The sequence below is a fragment of the Sus scrofa genome, chromosome 8 (assembly GCF_000003025.6).
Source record: "Sus scrofa isolate TJ Tabasco breed Duroc chromosome 8, Sscrofa11.1, whole genome shotgun sequence".
Lineage (NCBI taxonomy): Eukaryota > Metazoa > Chordata > Mammalia > Artiodactyla > Suidae > Sus > Sus scrofa.
In genome coordinates this window covers 12,845,144-12,869,415 of record NC_010450.4, presented here as the reverse complement: position 1 = coordinate 12,869,415, position 24,272 = coordinate 12,845,144, and the positions used below count along the sequence as shown (strand labels likewise).

The 24,272-nt window shown below is 34.6% G+C and overlaps 1 protein-coding gene across 12 annotated transcripts in view; it reads left to right on the top strand.

The window, feature by feature from the left end:
* The window catches only part of LCORL (ligand dependent nuclear receptor corepressor like), a 162,493-nt gene that overhangs the window by 99,955 nt on the left and 38,266 nt on the right, over positions 1–24,272 (top strand). For all 12 annotated transcript variants that reach the window (XR_002346349.1, XM_021100303.1, XM_021100296.1 and 9 more), the window contains one exon: positions 6,326–6,577. Coding sequence is in view for 11 of the 12 variants with exons in the window: in XM_021100303.1 (XP_020955962.1) it covers positions 6,326–6,577 (252 nt within the window). In the remaining variant the exon portion in view is untranslated. The remainder of the gene's footprint in view (positions 1–6,325; positions 6,578–24,272) is intronic.

Below are 24,272 nucleotides of genomic sequence, written 5' to 3'. Positions count from 1 at the left end.
TGTATCTCTATTATTACCTTCTTTTGTGTTAGCTATTTTCTAGTTTATCATTTTAGTTACTTTGGTTTGTTGTGCTGTTTTTGTTTTGTTTTTTAAGTATCTTTTTTTTGTTGTTGTTATTTTCTTAATGGTTTCCCTGGAGATTGCAATTAACATCTTAATAGACAATAGTCTGGTTCAGATTTATACGTACTTGACCTCAGTGATATACAAAAACTTTGATCCTGTATGACTCCATTCCATCTATCCTGTGTGCTGTTACTGTCAGCTGTGATACATCTTTATACATTGTCCACTGAGATGATTTGTAATCATTGCTTTGTGCAGCTACCATCTAAGGTAGAAGGAAAAAAGTTATAGACAAACAATACATTTAATAGTTTATAAACAAAAATAAATTTATACTGTATTTTACCTTTATAATTATGGAACTATTGCTTATTATTTGATTTACTGTCTAGTGTCTTTTCATTAGGTTTGGTCTATGAACAACAAATTTTGTTTTTGTTTATCTGAAAATGTTTGAATTTCACCCCCCCTTTTTTTTTTACAAAAATAAGAGAGCAAAGAACCAAATCTGAATATAGATTTCTGAATATATTTTCTAAATACAGAATTCTTGGTTGACAGTCTTTCATTTAGTTTCTTGAATATGTCATCCTTCTGGTTTTATTGTTTCTGATATAATATTGACTGCTAATCTCATGGAGGATGCCTTGTATGTAATGAGTTGATTTTTTTCTTGCTACTTTCAAGATTTACTCTTTTTCTTTGGTTTTCGACCACATAAATTAGGATGTATCAAAATGTGGCTTTCTTTGAGTCTATCCCATTTGAAGTTTGTTGAGCTTCTTGGGTATGTAAATAAATGTTTTTCATCAAATTTAGGATGTTATCAGACATTATTCTTCATCTATTCTTTGTGCCTCATTCTCTCCTCTCCTTTTGGGACTACCGTTTGTGAATCTTGGTACCCTGGATGCTGTCCCACAGGTCTCTGAGGCTCTAGTCATCTTTCTTTCCTTTTTTTCCTTTCCTCCCTCCCTTCCTCCCTTCCCTCAGACTGGGTAATTTCAGTTGGCTTATCTTCAGGTTTATTGATGCTTATTTCTACCAGTTCAAATCTACTGTTTTATCCATCTAGTAAATTTTGCATTTTTGTGTGTTTTTCAACTCCGGAATATCCTGTTTCTTTTTAAAAGCCTCTGTTTATTTAGGTTTTTATTTTGTGAGTTGTTCCCCTGATACTTGTCTTCTTTCATGCATGGTTTCCTTTAGTTCTTTGAACATATTTAAAATGCCTCATATAAGTTTTTTGTTTAGTGAGTCCAATATCTGGCCTTCCTCAGAGACATTTTCTGTTGACTCTTTTCTTCCTGTATATGATTCATAGTTTCTTTTTTTTTCTCATGATTTTTTTTTTAAACTGGATATTTTATATAATACAGTATGACAACTCTGGAAATCAGATTATCTCCCTCTTTTGGATTTGTTGTCACTTTGTGTTCTTGTTCTTTTTCTTTGTTTAATGAATGCTGAACTAATTCCATGAAGCCAGTATTCTTTGTATTGTATGGCCACTGATATCTCTGCTTAGTTAGCTTGGTGGTCAACTAATGATTGGACAGAGATTTCATAAGATTCTCAGTCTTTGCCTAAGAGCTGTGTGTGTATTGCGGAAGGCTACTTCAGAACTGGGGAGGGAGGATGGGAATAGCACAATTTTAAATGCCATATGGTTTTGCTGCTTTTACCAAGACTTAGCCAATATTCTTGAACAGAAGCTTCCTGGAAAGCTTTTAGTTAATACTGTAGTTCTTGTACTTAATGAAGTGACAGTCACCAAAAAAAAAAAACCTGAAATGAAAGTAATAAATTTACACGTGACCTACAGCATTATTAAAAGAGCAAAAATTTGAAGAAATCTCATCAGCTTTCTGAGTCATATTTTCCTGGCTGTCCCTTTGAGTTGGGTTTTTATTAGCCTTTCTTAATTTTAGCCTCAATGGCTATCTGTATATAGACCGAAAATTTTCAAACAATTTTTGTTTAATAGTCTGTCAGTATATTTCTCTCTCTCTCTCTCCTCACACTTTACAATTGGCACAAAGAAAATCCACACTTTGCTTAGAATTTCCCTAGATAAATCCTCCAATCTATTCATTAGGCACATTTTCTACTTTCCAAGTTAATGCAGACAACAGTGTTTTAAAACTTTCTGCTGCTACATAATGATTATATTTTTCCACTTTCCAATAACATTTACCTCATATTCCTACAATTCCTCACCTTGCAGCCTTGTCAAAGACCATAAGCCTCTGTTAACAGCTTCTTCAAAGTTTAGGCTTACAGTATCACTCTCCATGAAGCTTACTGCCTGGTTCTAAAGCTACATGTATATTTTAGGTTTTTATTATAGCAGCATGTAACTAACATGTACCAAAATTTGTGTTATTTATCTAGTAATACTTCACAAATTACCCCCCAAATTAAGAAGTTTAGAACAGTAAACACTTATTATCTCACATTTTCTCTGAACCAGGAATCTAAGAGTTGCTCAGCCAGATGTTTCTGGCTCAGTTTCTCACTTGACAGGAGGCAAGGGGTTGGCTAGGGTTGCAGTCATTTGAGATTTGGTTGATCTTAAGCACCTTCTTCCAAGTTCATTCATTTGGCTATTCGTAGGAGACTTCAGTTCTTCTCCTTGTGAGCCTCCTCATAGTGCCACTCATGGCTTTTTCCAGAATGAGTGATGAGAGAGAGAGGACAGAGTAGTGGGGGCAGAGGAAGCAGGGGGAGAGAAGGAGAACAAACATCAATGTTCAGAGTATCCAGGATAGAAACCACATTGTTTTCTAACCTAATCTCAGAAGTGACACAGCCTTCTACAGTATGCTATTTTTTTTTTTTTTCTTTTGGCCGCACCCAGGGCATGTGGAAGTTCCCAGGCCAGGAATCAAACCTGCTGCACCACATGGGAACTTCCAACAGTATGCTACTATTAATCACACATGCCGCCCCTGCTACAACGTGGAAGTGGCTACACAGCACTGTGAAGCCAGGAGGTGGGAATGGGAATCATTAAAGACCATTTTGAAACTGGCTACCACAAAGAGCTTGTTAAAGTTTTAAATTAGTAAAATTTGAAAAGCGAAGAAATAGAGCAAAAATAAGTTATTTCTACCTTTTCGGGGTTAACTGATACCATTTATGTGTGGCAGCATATTTTCTCTTCTAGCCAAATGTTTGTTAGTCGCCTGACTTTTGAAATCATCTAAGTTTATATCCCTGGCCAAGATCTTTAGTTAACTAAACATTTGCTTTTTTGTAGTAGTAACGACTTCTAATCTGGAAGGCTCACTAGCTAATCAGCAACTGAACAGCATTTTCTTTGTCTTTTTTTTTTTTTTAACCTTGTTTGTTTGTTGGAAAGTCCTTTGTCTCACACATAGACTTATTCTCAATATAAACAAAGTGAGTAGATGAATAGAACAAAGTAGCATTATTATTCCACTTTAAACTTAGCTCTAAATGCAACTCTAAAGTATAACCCTAGTTGTATGATGTGAGTCTGGTCCTTTTTTAATAAATCATTTTGAATCTATAAGGTGGCATTAGCCAGTAAATTTTAGGACAGTTAACCAAAATGCCTAGAAGTAAATCTGGCATGTCCTTTTAACACATAATGAATGCCAAGCAAGATTAGTTTTGAAAAAAGGTGGGCAAGAATGTTCACAGAAGCCTTCCAAGATTCCTAGAGGTAGTAATCAAAAAAAAAAAATTGATATAAATTGGGAATCCTTTTATGTAACATGGAAATTTCTTTTTTTGCTATAAATCTAGGTTACAAAATATGTTACATGGACTTAGAAATTTTGTCCTTTGTATTTTCCCAGCTAGTTAATAATTTTTTATTAATCTAGTTAATATTTTTACTTATTTGGCATTTTATGAATTAAAGAATATTTAACTGCTCAGCTTGTATCTTTTTGTTCTCTTGTTATTGTCACTATAACCTAAGATAAGAAGATAGTAAATGTCAGCTATTAAAATGCCAAGTACAGGAGTTCAGTATTTTAATTACTTATATAACTTTAAAATATCAAGTGAACTGTTATGATTTCTAAGGTTTTATTATCATTTCCATTTTTATGAACAGAGAAACTCAAACATGGAAGGGATGTGGAACTAGCTTACATTCATAAGGATGACTAAGATTCCAATCTGTAGCCAAGTCTTTGTTTTTTATTAAAATAGTTGATGTACAATATTATTTTAGTTTCAGGTGTACTACAGATTGCTTTGACATTTGCCTACATGGTGAAATGATCACCACAGTAAGTCTAGTAGCCATCTACCCCCATACAAAGTTATTGCAGTATTAATGACCATATTCCTTATGGTATATATTCTCACTTATATGTAGAATCTAAGAAACAAGACAATCAAACTAAAGTAAATTGAAGCTCAGTTACAGAGAACAAAACAGGTGGTTGCTAGAGGAGAGGGGTGTTGGGGGACAAAATAAATGAGAGGGATTAAGAGGTATAACCTCCAGTTATAAAATAAATCAGCTACAGGGATATGATATACAGTTGACCTGTTACAAGTGGGGGTTGGGGCACTGACCCTTTGCACAGTCAAAAATCTGAGACTGACTTTACAGGGGCCCTTCATATTTGGGGTTCCACATCCTCAGATTCAACCTACCATAGATTGTGTAGTACTTAGTACATATTTATTGGGAAAAAAAAAATCCATGTCTAAGTGTCTAAGTGTACCTCCACATTTCAAACCCGTGTTGTTCAAGGGTCAGTTATATAGCCAAGTCAAGAACAGAGTCTCTCTGCTGAGTTCTAAACAAAGAATAAGTATGAGAGCTAAGACACTACTTTTTTTTTTAGTCCCACAGATGTTTTTTTCAGAATTCAGAATTCTTTTTTTTTTTGGAAGTGGCAGTATAATGGAGAGAACTTATCATGTAACGTCTCCAGCTGGTCAAAAACAACACCCTGTGATCAAATATATTGATATCTCTGCAGGACTATAAACAGATTCATGTTGGCCCAGGTCACATTTTCCTACCAAATGCAGTGATAATCATGGTGGAAGTAGTTTGTTGCCTTTCCTCACCTCTCAATAGTATGTTTTCTATCCTTCTTGCGTTTTTAGAATCATAGATCAATGAAACTAGATGCTAGTTGGAGGACTTGTCTTCAGACCTGTTAGATAAGTGCTGTAGCTAATACTGAACCCGAAAACTTAGGAGATTTAACCCTTCTGTCTCAGATAGCCCTGGAATAGAACAGGCCTATTTTCATAAGACTGATCTGTGTGGATAAGAGTTGAGGCATTTAAGGAGCAAAGAAGTAATATCTCTAGAAGTAGGTTTACTTCTAGTAGGTAGGAGTATGGAGCCTAACCAAGTATGTTTAGTCATCCTTCCCAGTTCACTAATTATTCTAACTGTGAAGGAGCAGAGTAAATAAGAGCATTGCAGTGAGGCCAGACATATGTGTGTGAAAAAGTTACCACCACCACTCAGTATCAGAAAAGACCCTCAGTAACAAGTTCCCACTGTGGCATGGGATCCATGGCGCCTCTGCAGTGCCAGGATGCAGGTTCCATCCCCACCCGGCACAGTGGGTTAAAGGATCTGTCGTTGCCACAGATGTGGCTTGGATCTAATCCCTGGCCCAGGAATTCCATATGCTGTGGGGCTGCCAAAAAAGAAAGGGGGAGAGGGAAGATCCTCAGTAGTGCTATTACCATTTTTATAGGGGGATCTTAGTAGGTATGTGCTGAAATATTTAAGAGTAAAATACCATAATTCTTCAATTTACTTTTAGTAATTCTGCAAACCGAAAAAAGTAAAAAGAAGGAAAATATGGCAGATTACTAACAATTCATAATAAACAGCTGTGGAATTTAGGCTTTTTAAAATAGTTAATGTGTGTTCCTACTCTTTTAGGTTGAAAATTGCCTGGTTACTTAACAGTTTATGTTTACAACACTAAGTGTTTTAATAAAATACATTTGAATTAAAACTCTAAAAATAAACCGTCTGCTTTTATGTCTAATTCTTTATATTTTAGTTTAGGATTGAAAATATTTATTTTTAAGAAGTAATTAAATATCTTAAGTTTGATATAATACTGATTAAATGTACAGGGTTTCTCTTGCTAAGTCTAAGAAACCGTTGGCAATTATAGAGTAACTCCAAGAGACTTCTAAGTCATTAATCTGTAATAAAAATAAGATAAATTTAAACATTGGTGTTTTACATTCTATTTTTTAATTCTTATTATATTTATTTTTTCCCTAGATCTTCCTCAGAACTGTGATCCTAACATTCCCCTAGTTGCTCAGGAATTAATGAAAAAGATGATACGTCAGTTTGCAATTGAGTATATTTCAAAAAGTGGTAAAATTCAAGAGAATAGAAATGGTTCCATTGGACCAAGTCTAATATGTAAAAATATCCAAATGAATCAAGCAGAAAACTCCCTTCAGGAAGAGCAGGAAGGCCCCTTAGACCTCACTGTGAATCGAATGCAAGAACAAAATACTCAGCAAGGTAAGATCTGTGCACGTGTACATGTGTGTGATGTGATTTTATGTTTTAATATTCTTAAATATGTGAATAGCCTTATAGTCACAGAGAAATTTATTTTAGAAGCAATGTCACTTGTAATTAGCCTGAGTAGTATGGACTAGAAATAAGTTCTAATTTAGAGCTTTTGTATTGAATTTGACTTTGTTTATAAAAGAGAAAATGAGAGTTCCTCTCAGCCTCTTTTCACAATAAAGTGTATGGTGGAGAGCTTTCTGAAAAGCAACCTGAAAGCAAAGTATGCAAATAAAAAGATGTATGTGATTTTAAAATATTTTATAATGTAGCACTGAGAACATTCATCAGGTACTTGCTGTTCAGCTTTTTGCACGTAGGTGAAAAGTACAAAATAAATTATTTATCTTTGTGCTGTAACTAGGGAAAGAGAGAGCTAATACATATGATAAATAATAATGTAATCATGTAATTAACTGTATATTTTTCATAAGAAGCATGAATGGTGAAGCTGTGTTGGTTTTATCTAATTGTTATTGAAGGAAAATCTGTGATTCTCAAAGGAAAGAAGGGAAGAGCCTTAATGTGCTTGTGGAGGATGCCAAACAAGTGTTTGCTTAGAGAAGAGAGAACAAGTAGCTTTTATTAATGCAAGTTGGAGATAGTGTTGTCAGTCCTTCGGACCAGAAAAATATCAACGTTAGGTTTGATTGCAGAAGGCAGTGTGGTGTTTAGGACTCTGAAGAGGAGTACACTAATCAATGTTTGAAGAAGATAATCTTTTCAGTATGTAAGACAGATATGTAAAGTGCTGAAATATGGAAATACTTTTTTTCTTTCTGCATCCCTCATTTTAGGTTGTATGAGTTAATTTATGTAGAAAGATCTGAAAAATATTAAGATAATAATTAGGAGTTCCCGTCGTGGCGCAGTGGTTAACGAATCCGACTAGGAACCATGAGGTTGCGGGTTTGGTCCCTGCCCTTGCTCAGTGGGTTAACGATCCGGCGTTGCCGTGAGCTGTGGTGTAGGTTGCAGACGCGGCTCGGATCCCGCGTTGCTGTGGCTCTGGCGTAGGCCGGTGGCTACAGCTCCAATTTAACCCCTAGCCTGGGAACCTCCATATGCCGCAGGAGCGGCCCAAGAAATAGCAACAACAACAACAACAACAAAAGACAAAAGACAAAAAAAAAAAAAAAAAAAAAAAAGATAATAATTAGATGGGTTATCAGACACAAGGAGGGAGTTCCCATTGTGGTGCAACGGAAATGAATCCAGCTAGCATCCATGAGGATGCAGGTTCAATCCCTGGCCTTGCTTAGTGGGTCGGGGATCCAGCGTTGCCATCAGCTGTGGTGTAGGTCGCAGATGCAGCTTGGATCCTGCATTGCTGTGGCTGTGGCGTAGGCCAGCAGCTGCAGCTCCAATTGAACCCCTAGCCTGGGAATTTCCCTATGCCACGGGTGCAGCCCTAAAAAGCAAAAACAAACAAAAAAAGGCACAAAGAAATGTGCAAGACAATTATGATATAGAGCTTAAGGTCAAAAGTATATCAATACATTGAATTTTATAACATAGAAAACATAGGGTTTTTAGAATTTTTATTGTTTGTCTTGCTTTTTTTTTTTTTTTTACTTTTTTATATCTCTTCTTTGTGGGAGGCAGTTCAGTGTTCTAGAGAGACTGAAACAGGTTTTGGTATCTGCAAGGGACTTGTAGTTAAAATTAACAGTTAACTTTACCTATCAGAGCTTTAATTTCCCCATTTGTTATTGGGCAGTAATAATAACAAATGCATTGGAACAATATGAAGTTTAAATGTAAAGTAACCACCAAAAAAATTTAAAAAATTAAAAAAATAAATGTAAAATAACCTACTCATAAAAGATACTCAATCACTAGACTCTCTATACACTTTACCTTCCTTTCCTTACCACCACAGAAGAGAAGCCTGGTAGTTATCTATAAACATTTGTATGGCTGTTTACACTAAAGTAGGACTGCGCTTTCTCTGAATGGCCCAATGAGTAGAATTAGGATCACAAGCTAGAAGTTAAGTGGAAAGAGATTTCAGGTCCGTATAAGAAAGAATATTTCTAAGGATCAGATATTTTTTCAAAGGAGAAGGGGGTAAATACTTCCCTTATATTAGAAGTATTCAAAAGCATCAGATGAGTGGTTGAAATGGATGACATTTTAAAAATAAATTTCCAGACCTTACTTTCTGTGACTCTGTGAACTTAAGTGATAAGGCAGACCCAAGTATATATAGAAATGAGTAATGTACTTATTATTTAAATTATTGTGATATTCTAGACAAAGTATACAAATAATTTATGTAAACATTCTTATGTGGAAAGAAGTAATGATGGTGAATATAAATCTGTACTTTAAATAGTCTTCTTGAGGATTTTAATTTTGAGGGATGACTTTTTGTCACATGAGATTTCAGTGTTCTTAGGCAGGATGGGAATCATTTATTTAGTTCAGTCTGACTTGTAGTGTAGTGACCAGGGGGGAGAATGGTAAGGAAATAGGTAAGGAAAAAATTGTGAGAAAGCCATGTGGTAAATATTAAGGATTTTTTTACTTTTCTTAGGATCTGCTTTGCTTAGAAAACTGTTAGATTATTTTAAGCAGAGAATAATAAAGTCAGACTGTTTTTTTATTTTATTTTATTATTATTACTTTTTTTTTTTTTTTGTCTTTTTGCCTTTTCTAAGGCTGCTCCCGTGGCATATGGAGGTTCCCAGGCTGGGGGTCTAATCGGAGCTGTAGCCGCTGGCCTACGCCAGAGCCATAGCAACGCGGGATCCGAGCCCGTCTGCGACCTACACCACAGCTCACGGCAACACCGGGTCCTTAACCCGCTGAGCAAGGCCTGGGATCGAACCCACAACCTCATGATTCCTAGTGCGATTCACTAACCACTGTGCCATGACAGGAACTCCAAAGTCAGACTGTTTTTTAGAAAACTATTCTGCTCTGGTAGATTGGTAGCCTTTCACTTTGCCTACTTGCGTACTCTACTTGTGCACTTTGCCTACTTGTTTTTTTTTAATGAAGCACATAACCTTTAATGCATTTGAATATGTGCGCATGTGTGTGTGTGTATGTTGTATACATACCAGTACCTTATATGTACTAATCTTTCCACAGATTAAAAATTTTAAAGTTGAAATAAAGATGTTATAAACAAATTTTTTTTTTTTTTTTTTTTTTTTTTTGGTCTTTTTAGAGCTGCACCTGCGGCATATCGAAGTTCCCAGGCTAGGAGTCAAATCAGAGCTGTAGCTTCCAGCCTAAGCTGCAGCCACAGCAACATGGGGTCTGAGCCACATCTGTGACTTATACACCACAAAGCTCACAGCAACACTGGATACTTAACCCACTGAGCGAAGCCAGGGATCAAACCCACATCCTCATGGATACAAGTCGGGTTCGTTACTGCTGAGCCACGATGGGACCTCCTAAACAATTTTTAAATGTCTTGCTAAATATGGTGATTTCATCCCCACTATTTTATACAGTCCACACTGTAGTCTTTGGAGTGTTTCATTAGTAATAGTACAAGGTATAAACCCTTATTTCAAATGGTTTCTTAAGAACTAAAGGTATTTTTGGACTGACTTCTCTGTTCTTACCTTATAGTTGGATTAATAATGTGCTCATACTTGTAGTCACAGGATTAGTTCTGCCTTTGTTAATTATTTGCTAGTGATTACATTTTTCATGTTATTCTCACTTTATAATTTTGCAGCAGTACTCATTTAAGTCATTTGTTCATTTTGTGTTATTTTATTCAAATTAGATGATGTAATCTGTAAATCCAATAATCTAATAACCATAAATAATGTGAATAGTTTATGGATTGTTGAGCCTATAAGTATGTAAAATTAAAGTTATTAATCCCAAATTATAACTTAATATAACCTTAAAGCAACAAATAAATCATATATTTTACTATTTTAAAGAATAGAAAAGAGAAAAATATTGCTATAATCTTGATACCAAAATGAGGCACACATAGCAAAAGAAAAAACAAGTTGCAAACTAGTCTTATTTACAAACCTAAGTGCAAAAATTCTAAATAAATATTAGCTAACTGAATATTGTGACGTATAAAAACATTATAAATAATGACTAGGAAGGCACAGTTGATTCTGCATTTGAAAAACCTTTATGATTTTCCACATTACCAAATAAAACTATAACATCCTAGTAGATACGGAAGAAATTTACGGAAGCTGACGCATCTGTGATTAAAAAAATGCTTTTCACACCAAGAATAGATGAGCACTTCTGCTACCAGGGACATTATAACTTAATGATTTAGAGTAATAAAGTTCTCACTAAAGTGTAGTGAGTTAAGAATCCAACTGCAGTAGCTCGGTTCACTGTGGAGGCCCAGTGCAGTGAGTTAAAGGATCTGGCGCACCTGTAGCATAGTTTGCAGCTGTGGCTCGGGTTCAGTCCCTGGCCCAGGAACTTCCATATGCTGCAGATGTGGCCATAAAATTAAGAAAAAAAAAATGTTAAATAAAGTAATAGACATGACCAAAATGCACAATATAACCAATTTTCAACGTTTTATGAGAGGTCTTGACTCATGTAATAACATGATGGAAAAAAAAGGAATATGAAAACATAATAAGCAACAGGCTATAAGGAAAGAATGAGCAAAATTGTGGTTGCTTATGAACATTATGGTTGTGTATATACCTAAGGTTTTAGAACTGATGAAAGAGTTCAGAAAAGGTCCTACTTACAAGATTAGTAGGTATTACAACTGATTAGAAAATCACATTTTTAGGGAGTTCCCATCGTGGCTCAGCAGGTTAGGAATCTGGTATCCATGAGGATGCTGGTTCGATCCCTGGCCTCACTCAGTGGTTAAGGATCTGGCATTGCTGTGAGCTGTGGTGTAGGTCACAGACACGTTGCTGTGGCTGTGGTGTAAGCCGGTAGCTGCAGCTCCTATTGGACCCCTAGCCTGGGAACTTCCATATGCCACAGGTGCAGCCCTAAATAAGTAAGAAAAAAGAAAATCCAATTTTAGAAAAATCTCTTCTACCATAGCAACAAAAGCAGGAAAAACATTAAAACAGCTAAGAATGAAACTAATAAACTGTTTAAGATCTTATGGAGGAGTTACCCTTGTGGCGCAGGGGAAACGAATCCAACTAGGAATCATGAGGTTGTGGGTTCGATCCCTGGCCTCACTTAGTGGGTCAAGGGTCTGGCATTGCCATGAGCTGTGGTACATGTTGCAGACGTGGCTCGGATCTGGTGTGGCTGTGGTGTAGGCTGGCGTCTACAGCTCCAATTAGACTCCTAGCCTGGGAACCTCCATATGCCACAGGTGTGGCCCTAAAAAAAAGATCTTACAGAGAACATTATAAAACTTTATTGAAGGACTCCTAAAAGAATAAAAGAGGACTCCTAAAATGAGTGATTATATTTTAAATTAATGCGAAGACTCTAAAAGAGAGCAATTCATCTTAATGTACTTAAAAATTCAGTGTCATTCCAGTCAAAATTTTGATTAAGTTTATTGAAAAATTACTCGCCAATCCTAAAATTTATGAGCAAAAACTTATGACCTAAAACTTAAAGAGCCAGGAATTACCAAGTCAAGATAGTGACGGACTTCTCTAAAACAGATCAAGACTTAGTATAATACTCCATACAAGGTGCTATGAACATAAACAAAACACTAGGATAGATTAGCAAGCCCAGAAACTCTCCAAACACCACTGGCATCTTGGTACAAGACAGAGATATGTCGTATTAAATCACTAGGATGATAGCCTATTCAGTAAATAACTCCAGGGCAATTGGTTACCCATGTGGAGCGGGGGAAATAAATCCCTACCTCACACCATTCACAAAAGTAATTTCAGTTAAATTAGAGGTCAAGATGTTAAAAGCAAAGCTAAAAGTTAGAAATGATAAAAGATTATATCTTAATTTAAAATAAAAAAGAATTTCTTAAGACGCAGAAATAACAATCCATACAATTGTGTAAATTTGACTGTACTAAAATGTAAAACTTAAGTATTTTGGAAAACACTGTCAAGAGTGAAAGTTCAAGCCTCAAATTTGGAGACAGTATGTATAACTGATGTAACTAACCAAACAAAACTATAGCCAGTGAGGAAAACACAACTCTATAGAAAAATAGGAGAAAACAGATATCAGAAGATAAAATAGCCAAATAAGCAGAGAAAAAGCTGCTCAACAGAATAGCCTACCCAGTTTTCATCCCAATATTGGGTTCTTTTATTCTATCATAAGAGATGATAATTCAACCTCTGCTTGACAGTAAGTACTTACAAAAAAAATCTTTGACAGCTGTGATAATTAAGCTCATATCTCTAAAACGTTAACCCTGCATTTTATATTTTTTCCATCTGAAACAATATTTGACTTAATAGTACTGTAAATATTTGTAGAAATTATCATATCTCCACAACTTCTCTTTTCCATGCTAACCTTTAGGATTTTGGGGTTTCTTTCCCACCTGCAATAAAATGAGGAAATTTTTCATTTTACTTACTAGTGCTATGTATATGTATATATGTATGTATTTGTTGAAACTGTTTTGTATCTCTAAACATCTCTTTTCCATGCAGACCTTTACAGCTTCTGTTACTGTTCTTCATAAATCAATTTTCATACTTCTCATTTTCCTTGCCCTCTCTTCTACAAACTCTTGACTGAAAATATTGTTTTACCCCCATTCTAATTACATCTCCATTGTACTTTCTAGCCAGGTATTTCAAATATTAGAACTATTTCTTTGTGCACTTTTATTTCTGCAGATTTGCATACCCTGAGCTCAGAAACTAGGAGAATGTATGACATTCATTTTTTAGTCCTGGAGCACTACCTTTAAAATAGGTAGAAATAACATTAGCACGTCCAAAAAAAATTTTTTTTAATTTTAATCTGGGTTTAAAGTAAAAACTCCTGAATTCCAAAGTAGAGGAAGAAATTTGTAACTTATTATTATGAGAACTATGAAGGATTTACCAGTTTAGTACAAAACAAGATCAAATGTGGGCAGGGATGAAACAGCAGCACTTCAGGGGCCTTGTTGGTATCGTTTTCTTCCATGAAGTCCCGGGAATATTCTGGTTCAAGTTTCATTATAATAGATTTCTCAATTCATTGTACTTGTTGCCATGTTTATTTCCTCACTGTAATCAACCTTTGGGAGCTGGAACCTTTCTATTCACTTTTGTATCCCCAGTGTGTGTGTATACTTTATGACATTGCATTTCCTGGATTAAAAATCTTCACTATTTTCAAATGCTATTGACAACTAAAATAGGAATTGAGACTTGATCATTGTATTTATGATTTTTTAGCAGTGAAATTTCTTATTTTAAACAACATGTAGAACATTGTGTCATGATGAACATTAATTATTACACTGCATTGTGATGACGTAACATTTTTAGAGTCATTTTCTCTTAAGCTAATTGGCAACAGGTTAAGTTAAAAAATTTTAGGAAATTTTACTTTAAAAATTTTTTTAAATTTAAGATTTTACATTGCTATCAGTAGGCTAAACTTTGGAAATCATATTTCCTAGTTTGCATAAAACTTTAAAAAATGAATTATGGATGAAACTAATATAAACTGGCCTTCAAGTGAGCATTTGGAAGATTGTATTGAATAAAACATATAAATTTCAGTGATATGTTAAATTGTCATTAAATATCCTTTATTGTTGCTGCTGCTGCCACCCCTAGTCTAGTTTCTTGGCTGAGGTTAAGGTGATGTCAGTTGAGATGTTAAATTGTAATTGAGAGCCAAGTATCACTTTATGATATTCAGTATTTTAAATTACTATAAACTACACTGTTTAAAAATGAAATTCATTGTTACTCTGTTAAGAAAATACTGAACAGTTTTTTTTTTAAAGTTCAGTTTAGAAGATATTTCTATATCGACTAATGTAGGCAATAAAATTATCCAGCTTGTTTTTCTGTGCTGAACTTTTAAAGGCATACGGAAGAAAATGTTATGTTCTATGCTTGAGAAGATACCATATTTTAGTAAACTGGAAGAATCTAGGTGATCCATGACTCTAGCAATCTAACCTTCTCTGACTCTAGGGATAGAGGAAACAGGTGATACTAAAAAATTCCAAATTGAGACATACCGCTCATCTGCTTAAGACTTAGTGGCTTCAAATTGTCCTTAGTATAGAGTCTAAAAACCTGAATTCATCAAGATCCAGACCCTGTCTATCTTACCTATTCAGTCTCATCTTGCATCCCTCTTTAGTCCTCATATTGGTTTTCTCTGTTTCTTGAATGTCATACACTCTGGCCTCAGAACATTTACACATGCTCTTGCCTCCCCTATGGAAGCCACTCCATACCCCCACTAATTTTTTTTAAATAAGTCTTACTCTGTTTTTCTTCAGGCTTCCTTTTAAACATCACTGCTTAAGAAAAGCTCCCCCCATGCCTCCTAAATTAGATGTGCACAGGCTCACACACACACACATTCTTATTAATAAACACCAAATTTCATTATATTTTCCCATAGCATCCTCTATTCTTTTGTAGCCTCAACACCCTTGTAATTGTTTCCACCATCTTATTTTGTGCTTTCTGTTTGTCCCATTTGTTATAAGCTTTTTTCCTCCTTTGTTATTTTCTTTTAGATTACATTTTTGCTCTTATTTTATTATTCTTCCTTTGCTAATTTTGAAGTTATACACTCTACTGCTATTTTATTGGTAGTTACTCTAGAAATTTTTTAATGTTTAGTTAACAGTTAATATAAAGAAAATTTTAATTTGTTACTTGCCCTAACACATACAGCCATTTTATCAGTCTTTTTTTCTCTCTTATGATATCACAAACATTATAACTATTATATAATTAATTTTTGTTTAGATTTATGTACTTAATTGACTTTTTCCTTTGTTCATCATTTGTTCTTATATCTCAAATTTTCTTCAGGAATCAGACATTCTTTTAATAAAAGTCTTTTGGTAGTATCTTGTATTTTTTTCAACCTTTGTTTTCAAAAGAGATGTTTTTCTGGGTAACAAGTCTAGACTGACAATTATTATTTTGTCAGCACTGCTACTATGATAGTGTCTTGGCTTTTATTTTTGCTGCAAGTGCCCAACAAATAGTCTTTCCTTTGTAGGTAATCTTCACCCTCTCTATTTTAGCACCTCTCTCTCTCTCTCTCTGTTTTGTTCACACTGTTCTGCAGGTTGTCTTAGATATGTTTGGGTGCATATTTCTTTTATTCATTCTGTTTGGGACTTCTTCATTTCTAAAACTGAGCTGTGCTTTTTTAGCCATTATCTTTTCAATGTATTATAACTCCCATTGTATATTTTGTCACAATATACTGAGACATGTTTTGGATCCTCTAATTCTAGATGTCACATCTCTTATCTTCTCTTTCATATCTTCCACTTTTTTTTATCTTTTTGTGTTATACCCTGATTAGTTTACTTAGAACTATTTTCAAATTCACTGGTTCTCTCTTGAGCTATTCTAATCATTGTTTGAGTTTCTAAGATATTATTTTTTCACTTCCAGAAGTTATTTTTTACTTTTTTAAAATATGCCTGTCAGTGTGCCCCTAATTTTACAAAAGATTCAATAAGCAAGGCATCAAGAGTAACTTGAGAGGGTTATTTTTAGATAAGGTGGTCAGGAAAGCCTCCCTGAAGAGGTGAGTTTGAACAGAGAATTGAATGGGCAGAAGTCCTCAGGTGCAGGGCATTCCAGACAGAAGACAAATCAGAAACAGAGACAAAAATATCAGAAATCAAAGAAGGCAGGAGTAAATCCGGTATGTTTAAGGAACTGTGTGAAGATTCTCTTGTCACTTAAAAATCAAGAGACTAGTCAAAGCTGTTTCCATAAAGTCAGATTATAGAGTGTCAAAAAATATAGTTGTTACAATATATTTAAGCTAGATTTTTCTTTTTTCTATTTTTTAAAGAATATCTGGAGTTCCCATTGTGGCGCAATGGTTAACGAATCCGACTAGGAGCCATGAGGTTGCGGGTTTCAGTGGGTTGGGGATCTGGCGTTGCTGTGAGCTGTGGTGTAGGTTGCAGACGCGGCTCGGATCCCACGTTGCTGTGGCTCTGGCGTAGGCTGGTGGCTACAGCTCCGATTAGACCCCTAGCCTGGGAACTCCATATGCTGCGAGAGCGGCCCAATAAATGGCAAAAAGACAAAAAAAAAAAAAAAAAAAAAAGAAGAATATCACAAAAAGCCATGAACTTTAAATTCAGAAGTTCCATAAATATAATCATGTAAACCAACGATTACTTCACTAACTTACTTAGCTGTATAAAGTATAAAAAGAAAAAAAATCAGTTTCTTTGTAGCCATTATATTCTCCCTGAATTTTTGTTATAGTTTGATATAAAATTGACTACTCTTCCACTGCATGGTTTCCAAGTGACAATTCATTGAGTTTTTGTTTCCCTTGTAATTTGTTCATGTATTTTCTCTCAAAATACAACTTTTATAGTATGTACTTTAACATAACCTTAAAGTTATCGTGTGCCAAAATGGAGTTCTCATGCTTAGACTGAATAATGTAAAACTGGTATTACCTCTATATTTAAATCTTCCTCTTAGTTTTCTATTACCTGAAGAACGAAATTTAAATTTTCTTTCCGTGACTTATATGACTTTGCTAAGATCTTGTGTCTGTGTACCTATCAGGACTTTAATCCCTTTTCCTCTCTTCCTGGCTTAGTGTGTGCAAGTCACACCATCTATTTCTGACACATACCAAGCTCACTTCAGTTCTGAACCTTCACTCTAGCCAGTCACTTTGCCTGCATTACTTGGCCTTCGGATCTTCTTGTTTCTCTGCTTGCCCCTCTTCATCATTTATATCTCAACTAGAATATCATGTTAACAGTAAGAGAATGATAAATTCCAGTGTATAAAAATAACTTCTGTGTGATAAAAAGAAAGCACCATTAGAAAAATTGAAAGACAAATGGCAGTCTATGAAAAACTATTTGTAGCTTCTATTTTAAAATAAAGGACTAATAATCTAATACATTAAAGTTTCAGAAAGTTGAGAGCTGGAGTACCCCGTTGTGGCTCAGCAGTTACAAACCCAGCTAAGTGTGTGTGAGGATGCAGGTTTGATCCCTGGCCTTGCTCCCATGGGTTAAAAATCTGGGGTAGCCCCATGAGCTATGGTGTAGGTCACAGCTGCGGCTTGGATCTGACGTCACTGTGTCTGTGGTGTAGGCCTGCAGCTGCAGCTCTCAGTTCCACCCCTAGCCTGGAAACTTCCATATGCCATGGTCACAGCCCTAAAAAGACCAAAAAAAAAAAAAAAAAAAAAAAAAAAAGTTGCGAGGTTAAAGATCAACCACCAGATGGAAAAATGAGCACTGTTTTACTATCAATTCATAGAAGTTTTAAAAGCCTTTAAACATAGAGAAACATGCTCATAAACTCATAGGAAATATACTCATATATGGTTATACCTGTTAGACTGATGAGAATCTGAATTTAGCAATATAACCCATTTGATGAGGCAGTGAAGAAACAGGCACTCAGGGAATACAAATTGAAACAATCCTTATGGAGGAGAATTGACAATATCTATTAAAATAATGTGTACGTTTACCCTTTGAGCCACAATCTCAAGGAACTGAGCCTATAATTATATAAATATCAATGCTGTATATTCAAGGTTATTCATTGGGGGCATTGTTTATAAGAGCAAGGAATTGAAAGTAACCCAAATGGTTAACTAAATGATTGTACATCCACACAGTGGAAAACTGGGCTTTTGAACAAAAGAGATGAGAAAGATCTCTTTATAGTGACATTTTCCAAGTATCATTGTTAGGAGATAAAAGCATGCTGCAAAATAGTATTTATGTTCTTTTTAATAAAGCAAGAAAAATAAAAACTAATAAGCATGGTTACCTATAAAGGGATGAAGTAAATGAGGTAGAGGGAGCAAGATGGAAATGCTATAAATGGACCTGGTTGTGTAGTTTTATGTAAATGTTCAACATTATCACATAGAATAAACGTTTTTAAAAATTAAAGCAATCCCTAAAATTTGAAAAAGAGTGTAACAAATGAACCTGGCTACATCAAGTTAGTAATATATTGACAGTGAAGAAAGAATTACGTCAGGTTACTTTACCCAGTCTGTTTGTTTGTTTATTTGTTTTGCTTTTTAGGGCCACACCGACAACGTATGGAAGTTACCAGTCTAGGGGTCAAATTGGAGCTGCAGCTGCTGGCCTACACCAGATCCGAGGCATATCTGCAACCTGCACCACAGCTCATGGCAACACTGAATCCTTTAACCCACTGAGTGGGGCCAGGGATCGAACCCACCACATTCTCATGGATACTAGTTGGGTTCTTAACACACTGAGCCACGACAGGAATTCCTTTACCCAGTGTTTTGACTGTACATTCTTGGTGGAATGAAGTCAAAAGACAAGTAGTGCTTCAAAAAAATCCTGAACTTCCTTTTAGTTTATTAGTAATAATATTGCCATTGTTCATTATTTTGGATCTGTAGGACAAATCAAATATGTAGCCATGTTAACACTGTTGTAGGAAACCAAGATTTTTAGGGTAAAAGAAGAAGCAAGTGTAAAATCAACAAGTTAAAAACCTTGTAATATAGATTGAAATGTCAGTGCAAAATCACAGTTTCTTTTCAAAAATAATGAAATTTTTGGTCTGACCACTGAAGTATTCTACAAGTAATGTCATGACAGCTCAGTGGCATTGAACTTAGACCTAGATTGTGGTCTCTCAACATTATTTTCCTTTAAAGGGAAGCAGGCATCCTTGGAATCCAGGTCTGGATCAGAAAATATACAAGATGAGCCTGGAACATCTAGTGCCAGCAAGCAAGAAGTGCCAAGGACTAACTGGTCAACCAAATACAGGAGGCAGTGTTAAGAGTTCTCCATTGGCCAAACATGAGAACATTTACGCATCAGAAGGAAGAATGATTGCAGCTGAAATATGTTGAATGTTTTAAAGTCCATTAGTTCATGATAATCAAAAACACAAAAGTGCTCCTCAAAGTCATTAGTACACATTGGTAGAACATAGCATACCAACTTTTTATTTTGAAAATGAATAGAGGAAAGAATTAAGCATTTATTCTGCTTTTCTTTTACAAGTTGTTTTCCAAAACAACCAAGTAGCCTCCTTTTAATGAAGATTCTTAAAGAAGAATTTCAGCTAATAAATATGAAAGACACAATAGACTTAAAATATTACTATTTCACAACTCCTAATAAGATAATCGAATCAAACAGCATTATCAGAAGATAAAATTATTAGAGGAAAGGTAACTTGGGGAACTTTACAATGGAGAGTCAGGGTTGTTGCCATCAGAATGCACTGATCACTTGAGCATCAGTGAAAATAGGCTTGTGAATTATTCTTGCCAAAAGTGTTGAACATGAATCTAAGCAGATTTTTAGTCCAGTTTTCAAATGTGGTTCAGGAAGCCCACAGCATCCTTGAAACTCTTTCAGGGGATATACCAAGTCAAAACTAATAATTATATTATTTGTCCTTTTCACTCTCATTCCCTCACAAGTGTGTGGTAGAGTCAGCCAAAGGCTGATGTATGATGTTTAAACACATTGAATCCAGCTGTCTTCGATTAAGCTAGACATTAAAAAGACTTGCAAAATTATTTTGTAAAGTTCTCACTTATTTTGTTATTTTTCATTAAAATATTTTTGTATACATTAACCTTTATAGAGTTATCAATTAAGGATATTAAACATTTCAGTTTAATTTGTAATACAGTAAATATAAGTGGATATAACTCTCATAAACAAAAGCTTTTTGAGGTCCACAATAATTTTTAAGAGTGAAGAGATTATTAGATCTAAATATTTGAGAATCATATGCTTTAGAGCTAATTCCAAGTTTATAGAAATTATTGGGAAATATAAAAACAAAGTAAATGACACCACAGGAAATAAAAAAGAACAAACCGTAATGTAAAGGATTTTCTGATAGAACTGATGACCTGTCTTCTTTAAAAAAGTCAGTGTCATTGTATTTAAAAACGTGGGAAAGGGATGCTATAAATTTTAGAAGACATAGCCATCAAATATAATACAGACAAATTAACTCCTAATTTGAACATAACAACTCTAAAAAGACATTTCGGACTCACTAGAGGAAATTTCAGTACACACTAAGTATTAGGAGGAAATTGTTACAATTATGTATGAAAATGTTCATATGTTTAAAGATGCATAAGAATGTAGAAATGATAGCTGGATTAAAATACTTAAGAGGGATAAATAGAGCAAGTGGCAAAAGTCTAGGTAATTGTAGAAACTGAAGAGTGGATAGAAGGAGAGGGAAATCATTCTATATTTTTGTAGGTTTGCAATGTATCTTAATAAATTTTTTTGAAGAACAACTTAGAGTTCCCTGGTGGCTCAGCAAGTTAAAGATCTAGTTTTGTCACTGCTGTGGCTTGAGTCACTGCTATGGTGCAGGTTTGATCCCTGGCCAGAAATTTCTGCAAGCCATGGGCACCTCGAAGCTGTAAAAATAAGTCACCTTCTTGGAGGTTTTGCCTAATTATTTATTCCAAATAGCGTAGTAACTTCTTCCCACTTGCCATTGTTATTATTCTGGCCTCTTACTGTGTTTTGTTTTCATTATAGGTCTTATCACCTTATAAAAAATATTTTTATTGATTTATTTTTTATCTGCCCTACTAGAATGTAAATTCCATGAGAGCAAGAACATTTTCTCTCTTACTCCCTACTGTTTCCTTTGTGCCATTTAGAAAAATGAGCTGTAAAGCTGTGCCTTGACCTTTTATTCATCTACCCGGAGGTAACTATTTCAGTTAAGCTTTCAATCTTTCCAAATCATTTTCTGGGGAAAAAAAAAAAAAGAAAGAAAGAAAGAAATACACACTTACTGTCACTCTCTCTCTCCTCCCAGGGCTCATTTGCACAAGTCATTCATTATATAATCCTCTGTAATTTGAATTTTTAAAATACTTTTAAACATCCATATGTTACTGTTTTTCTGCAGATCCATTTTAATAGTTAAATTGATTTACTTAGCTGCATAGTATTCTGTTTTGTGAAAGGATCACATTATAGTTAATTGCATTTCTTCAGATGTATAAGTTAAACATGCTTGAGCCAAGATTTTACATGCATGAGCCGACTAATCAGTCTTAATTTTTACCCTAGGACAAATTCCTAGAAGTGGACTTGCAGCCTAAAAGAGCATGTGTAAAGCTGTTAGCAGTTAAGATAGTGTCGGTGGCTGCAAGTTAGTGACCGTAGGAGATATGATGGTGGGTGGAGGGGGTTCTGGGTTGATGGTGGTATTCAGGTGCTATTTATACTGAAATGTTTAGTTTGTGAAAAACTCATTAAACTGTACTTATGTTCACTTTTGTTATGAATGTCATATTTCAATAAAAAGATTTTGAAACTTCATAAATCATTTTTGGATGAGCATGACAAGGGCAAGCAAATCTAAAGTCTTCCAATATGATATTGTTGTAATAAGTGCACATCCCACATTTTAAATGTTCGATTCAAACTTAAAGAATAAAAATGTATGGAATAAAATAGTACAATACACAAGAGAAAAGAATGTGTTTTTTAAAATATTTTTCAAGGTATTAACTGGATGCCTTTTGAAAACATTGCTTTATTTCAGTACTTGTAGAAAAAAACTGAAGAAAGAAAAAAGAACTACAATGAAATTCTAAACTGCCATTGGTGAAAGTACTGAAACTTTGTTTAGTTTTACCAGTAATTTTTTCTAATTAATTTTAGAATTAATTTTACATTCTAAATGTACTATAAGCACTTTATGCTGATTTATTTTGTCCTTTATCAGTATTAATAGTAGGTGAATGAATTCTACGGGATTTCAGCTGTGTCTGAGCCAAATAAAAACATCAAGAAAGCAATAACCCCTCTCTTTAAAAGAAAAAAAAAAAAATGGTTTGCAGAGGAAAGCAAATGAAGTAAGGAAAAATTGTTAAGCCTTAATTGAGGTACTACTCTGATATTATATTATTTCCTCCATGACTCTGAAACTTTAACTCAATGGTTAAACAAGTAACAAAAACAGTTTTAAAATAAAATTTGGATAAACCCAAGTGATTGCTTTTACACTTTGGTATTAAGTTTGTGGGGGCTTTTATGGGTTTTTTTTTTTTTTTAATTTATATTTTTTCCGCTGTGCAGCATGGGGACCAAGTTACTCTTACATGTATACATTTTTTTCCACCCTTTGTTCTGTTGCAATATAATATCTAGACAATTCTCAATGCTACTCAGCAGGATCTCATTGTAAATCCATTCCAAGTTGTATCTGATAAGCCCAAGCTCCCGATCCCTCCCACTCCCTCCCTCTCCCCCCTGGCGGCCACAAATCTATTCTCCCAAGTCCATGATTTTCTTTTCTATAGAAATGTTCATTTGTGCTGGATATTAGATTCCAGTTATAAGTGATATCATATGGTATTTGTCTTTCTGACTTATTTCACTCAGTATGAGAGTCTCTAGTTCCATCCATGTTGCTTTTTTTTGTCACTAATGTATTCTCATTGTGGCGATTTTGTGGAAAACAGGAAAATAGAGTGAGATTATATATAATAAGTGTGTATATTATACTGAAATCAGTACTGAAATCTTTGGTTTATCTTTGTATATAAGACCATTTTCCTGTCAAATATTGTTTTCTTAAAACAGATGCCTAAAAGAATGAACATTTTTAAGACTTCATAGCGTATTACTAGAGCATTTCCAGAAGCATTGTATTCCTGAACTGGTACTGTTTGATAGTGGCAATTCTGTTACACCATTACCATCGTTGTAACTTGTCTTTTTAAAACATTACACAGATTAGAATTGTAGTTGAATGCTGACTCTGGAATATGATTGCCTAAATTTGAATGGCATTTCACTACTTACAGCTGTGTGACCTTGGGCAAGATAATTAACCTCTTATTTCACTTTCAGTTTTGTTAAAATTTACAAATAAAATCTATGTATGTATTGGTTGTGTGAGCCCTAAATGGGGTTAAGACATATGCTCTTGGAGTAGTGTTATGCACACTTTATATACAGCATGGAAAAATGTTATAGTTTTCTGTATTTAGATTTTATGTAAGTTATGTTTTCTAGAGATCAGTTAAATATAAACGATAAGTATTTGAAATCAGGGGAATCTCCTAGAGAGTACATTAGGGGAAAAGCAAAAGGAACCAAAGCCTGACTAGCACAAAACATTGAGGGGCTGAAAGAAAGATAAGAAGACCCATTCAAGGAGATAGATAAGAAGTGATCAGAGAAAGTAGAAATAGCATTAAGGTGTTTATTTAAACCTGTTAGTGTATGTTTGCATCAAAAGTATTGTGTTAAATTGCAGTGGCTTTGATGAAAGTTTTATTGCTAGTGTTATTATGAAATTTAATTTGGAATATTTTCCCCCTTATCCAACAGCATAAAATGTATATGATATTTTCTTGTTAAAATTCACTTGCTTTCTTGTACTGAATCTTAGTGATATTTACATCTTTAATATTGATGATAGGCAGTGTGTTTTTAAAGAACTTTTAACTTATATTCATACTCAGATAAGGACTGAGCTTGATGAATTTGTCATGTATAACAATTGGAGAC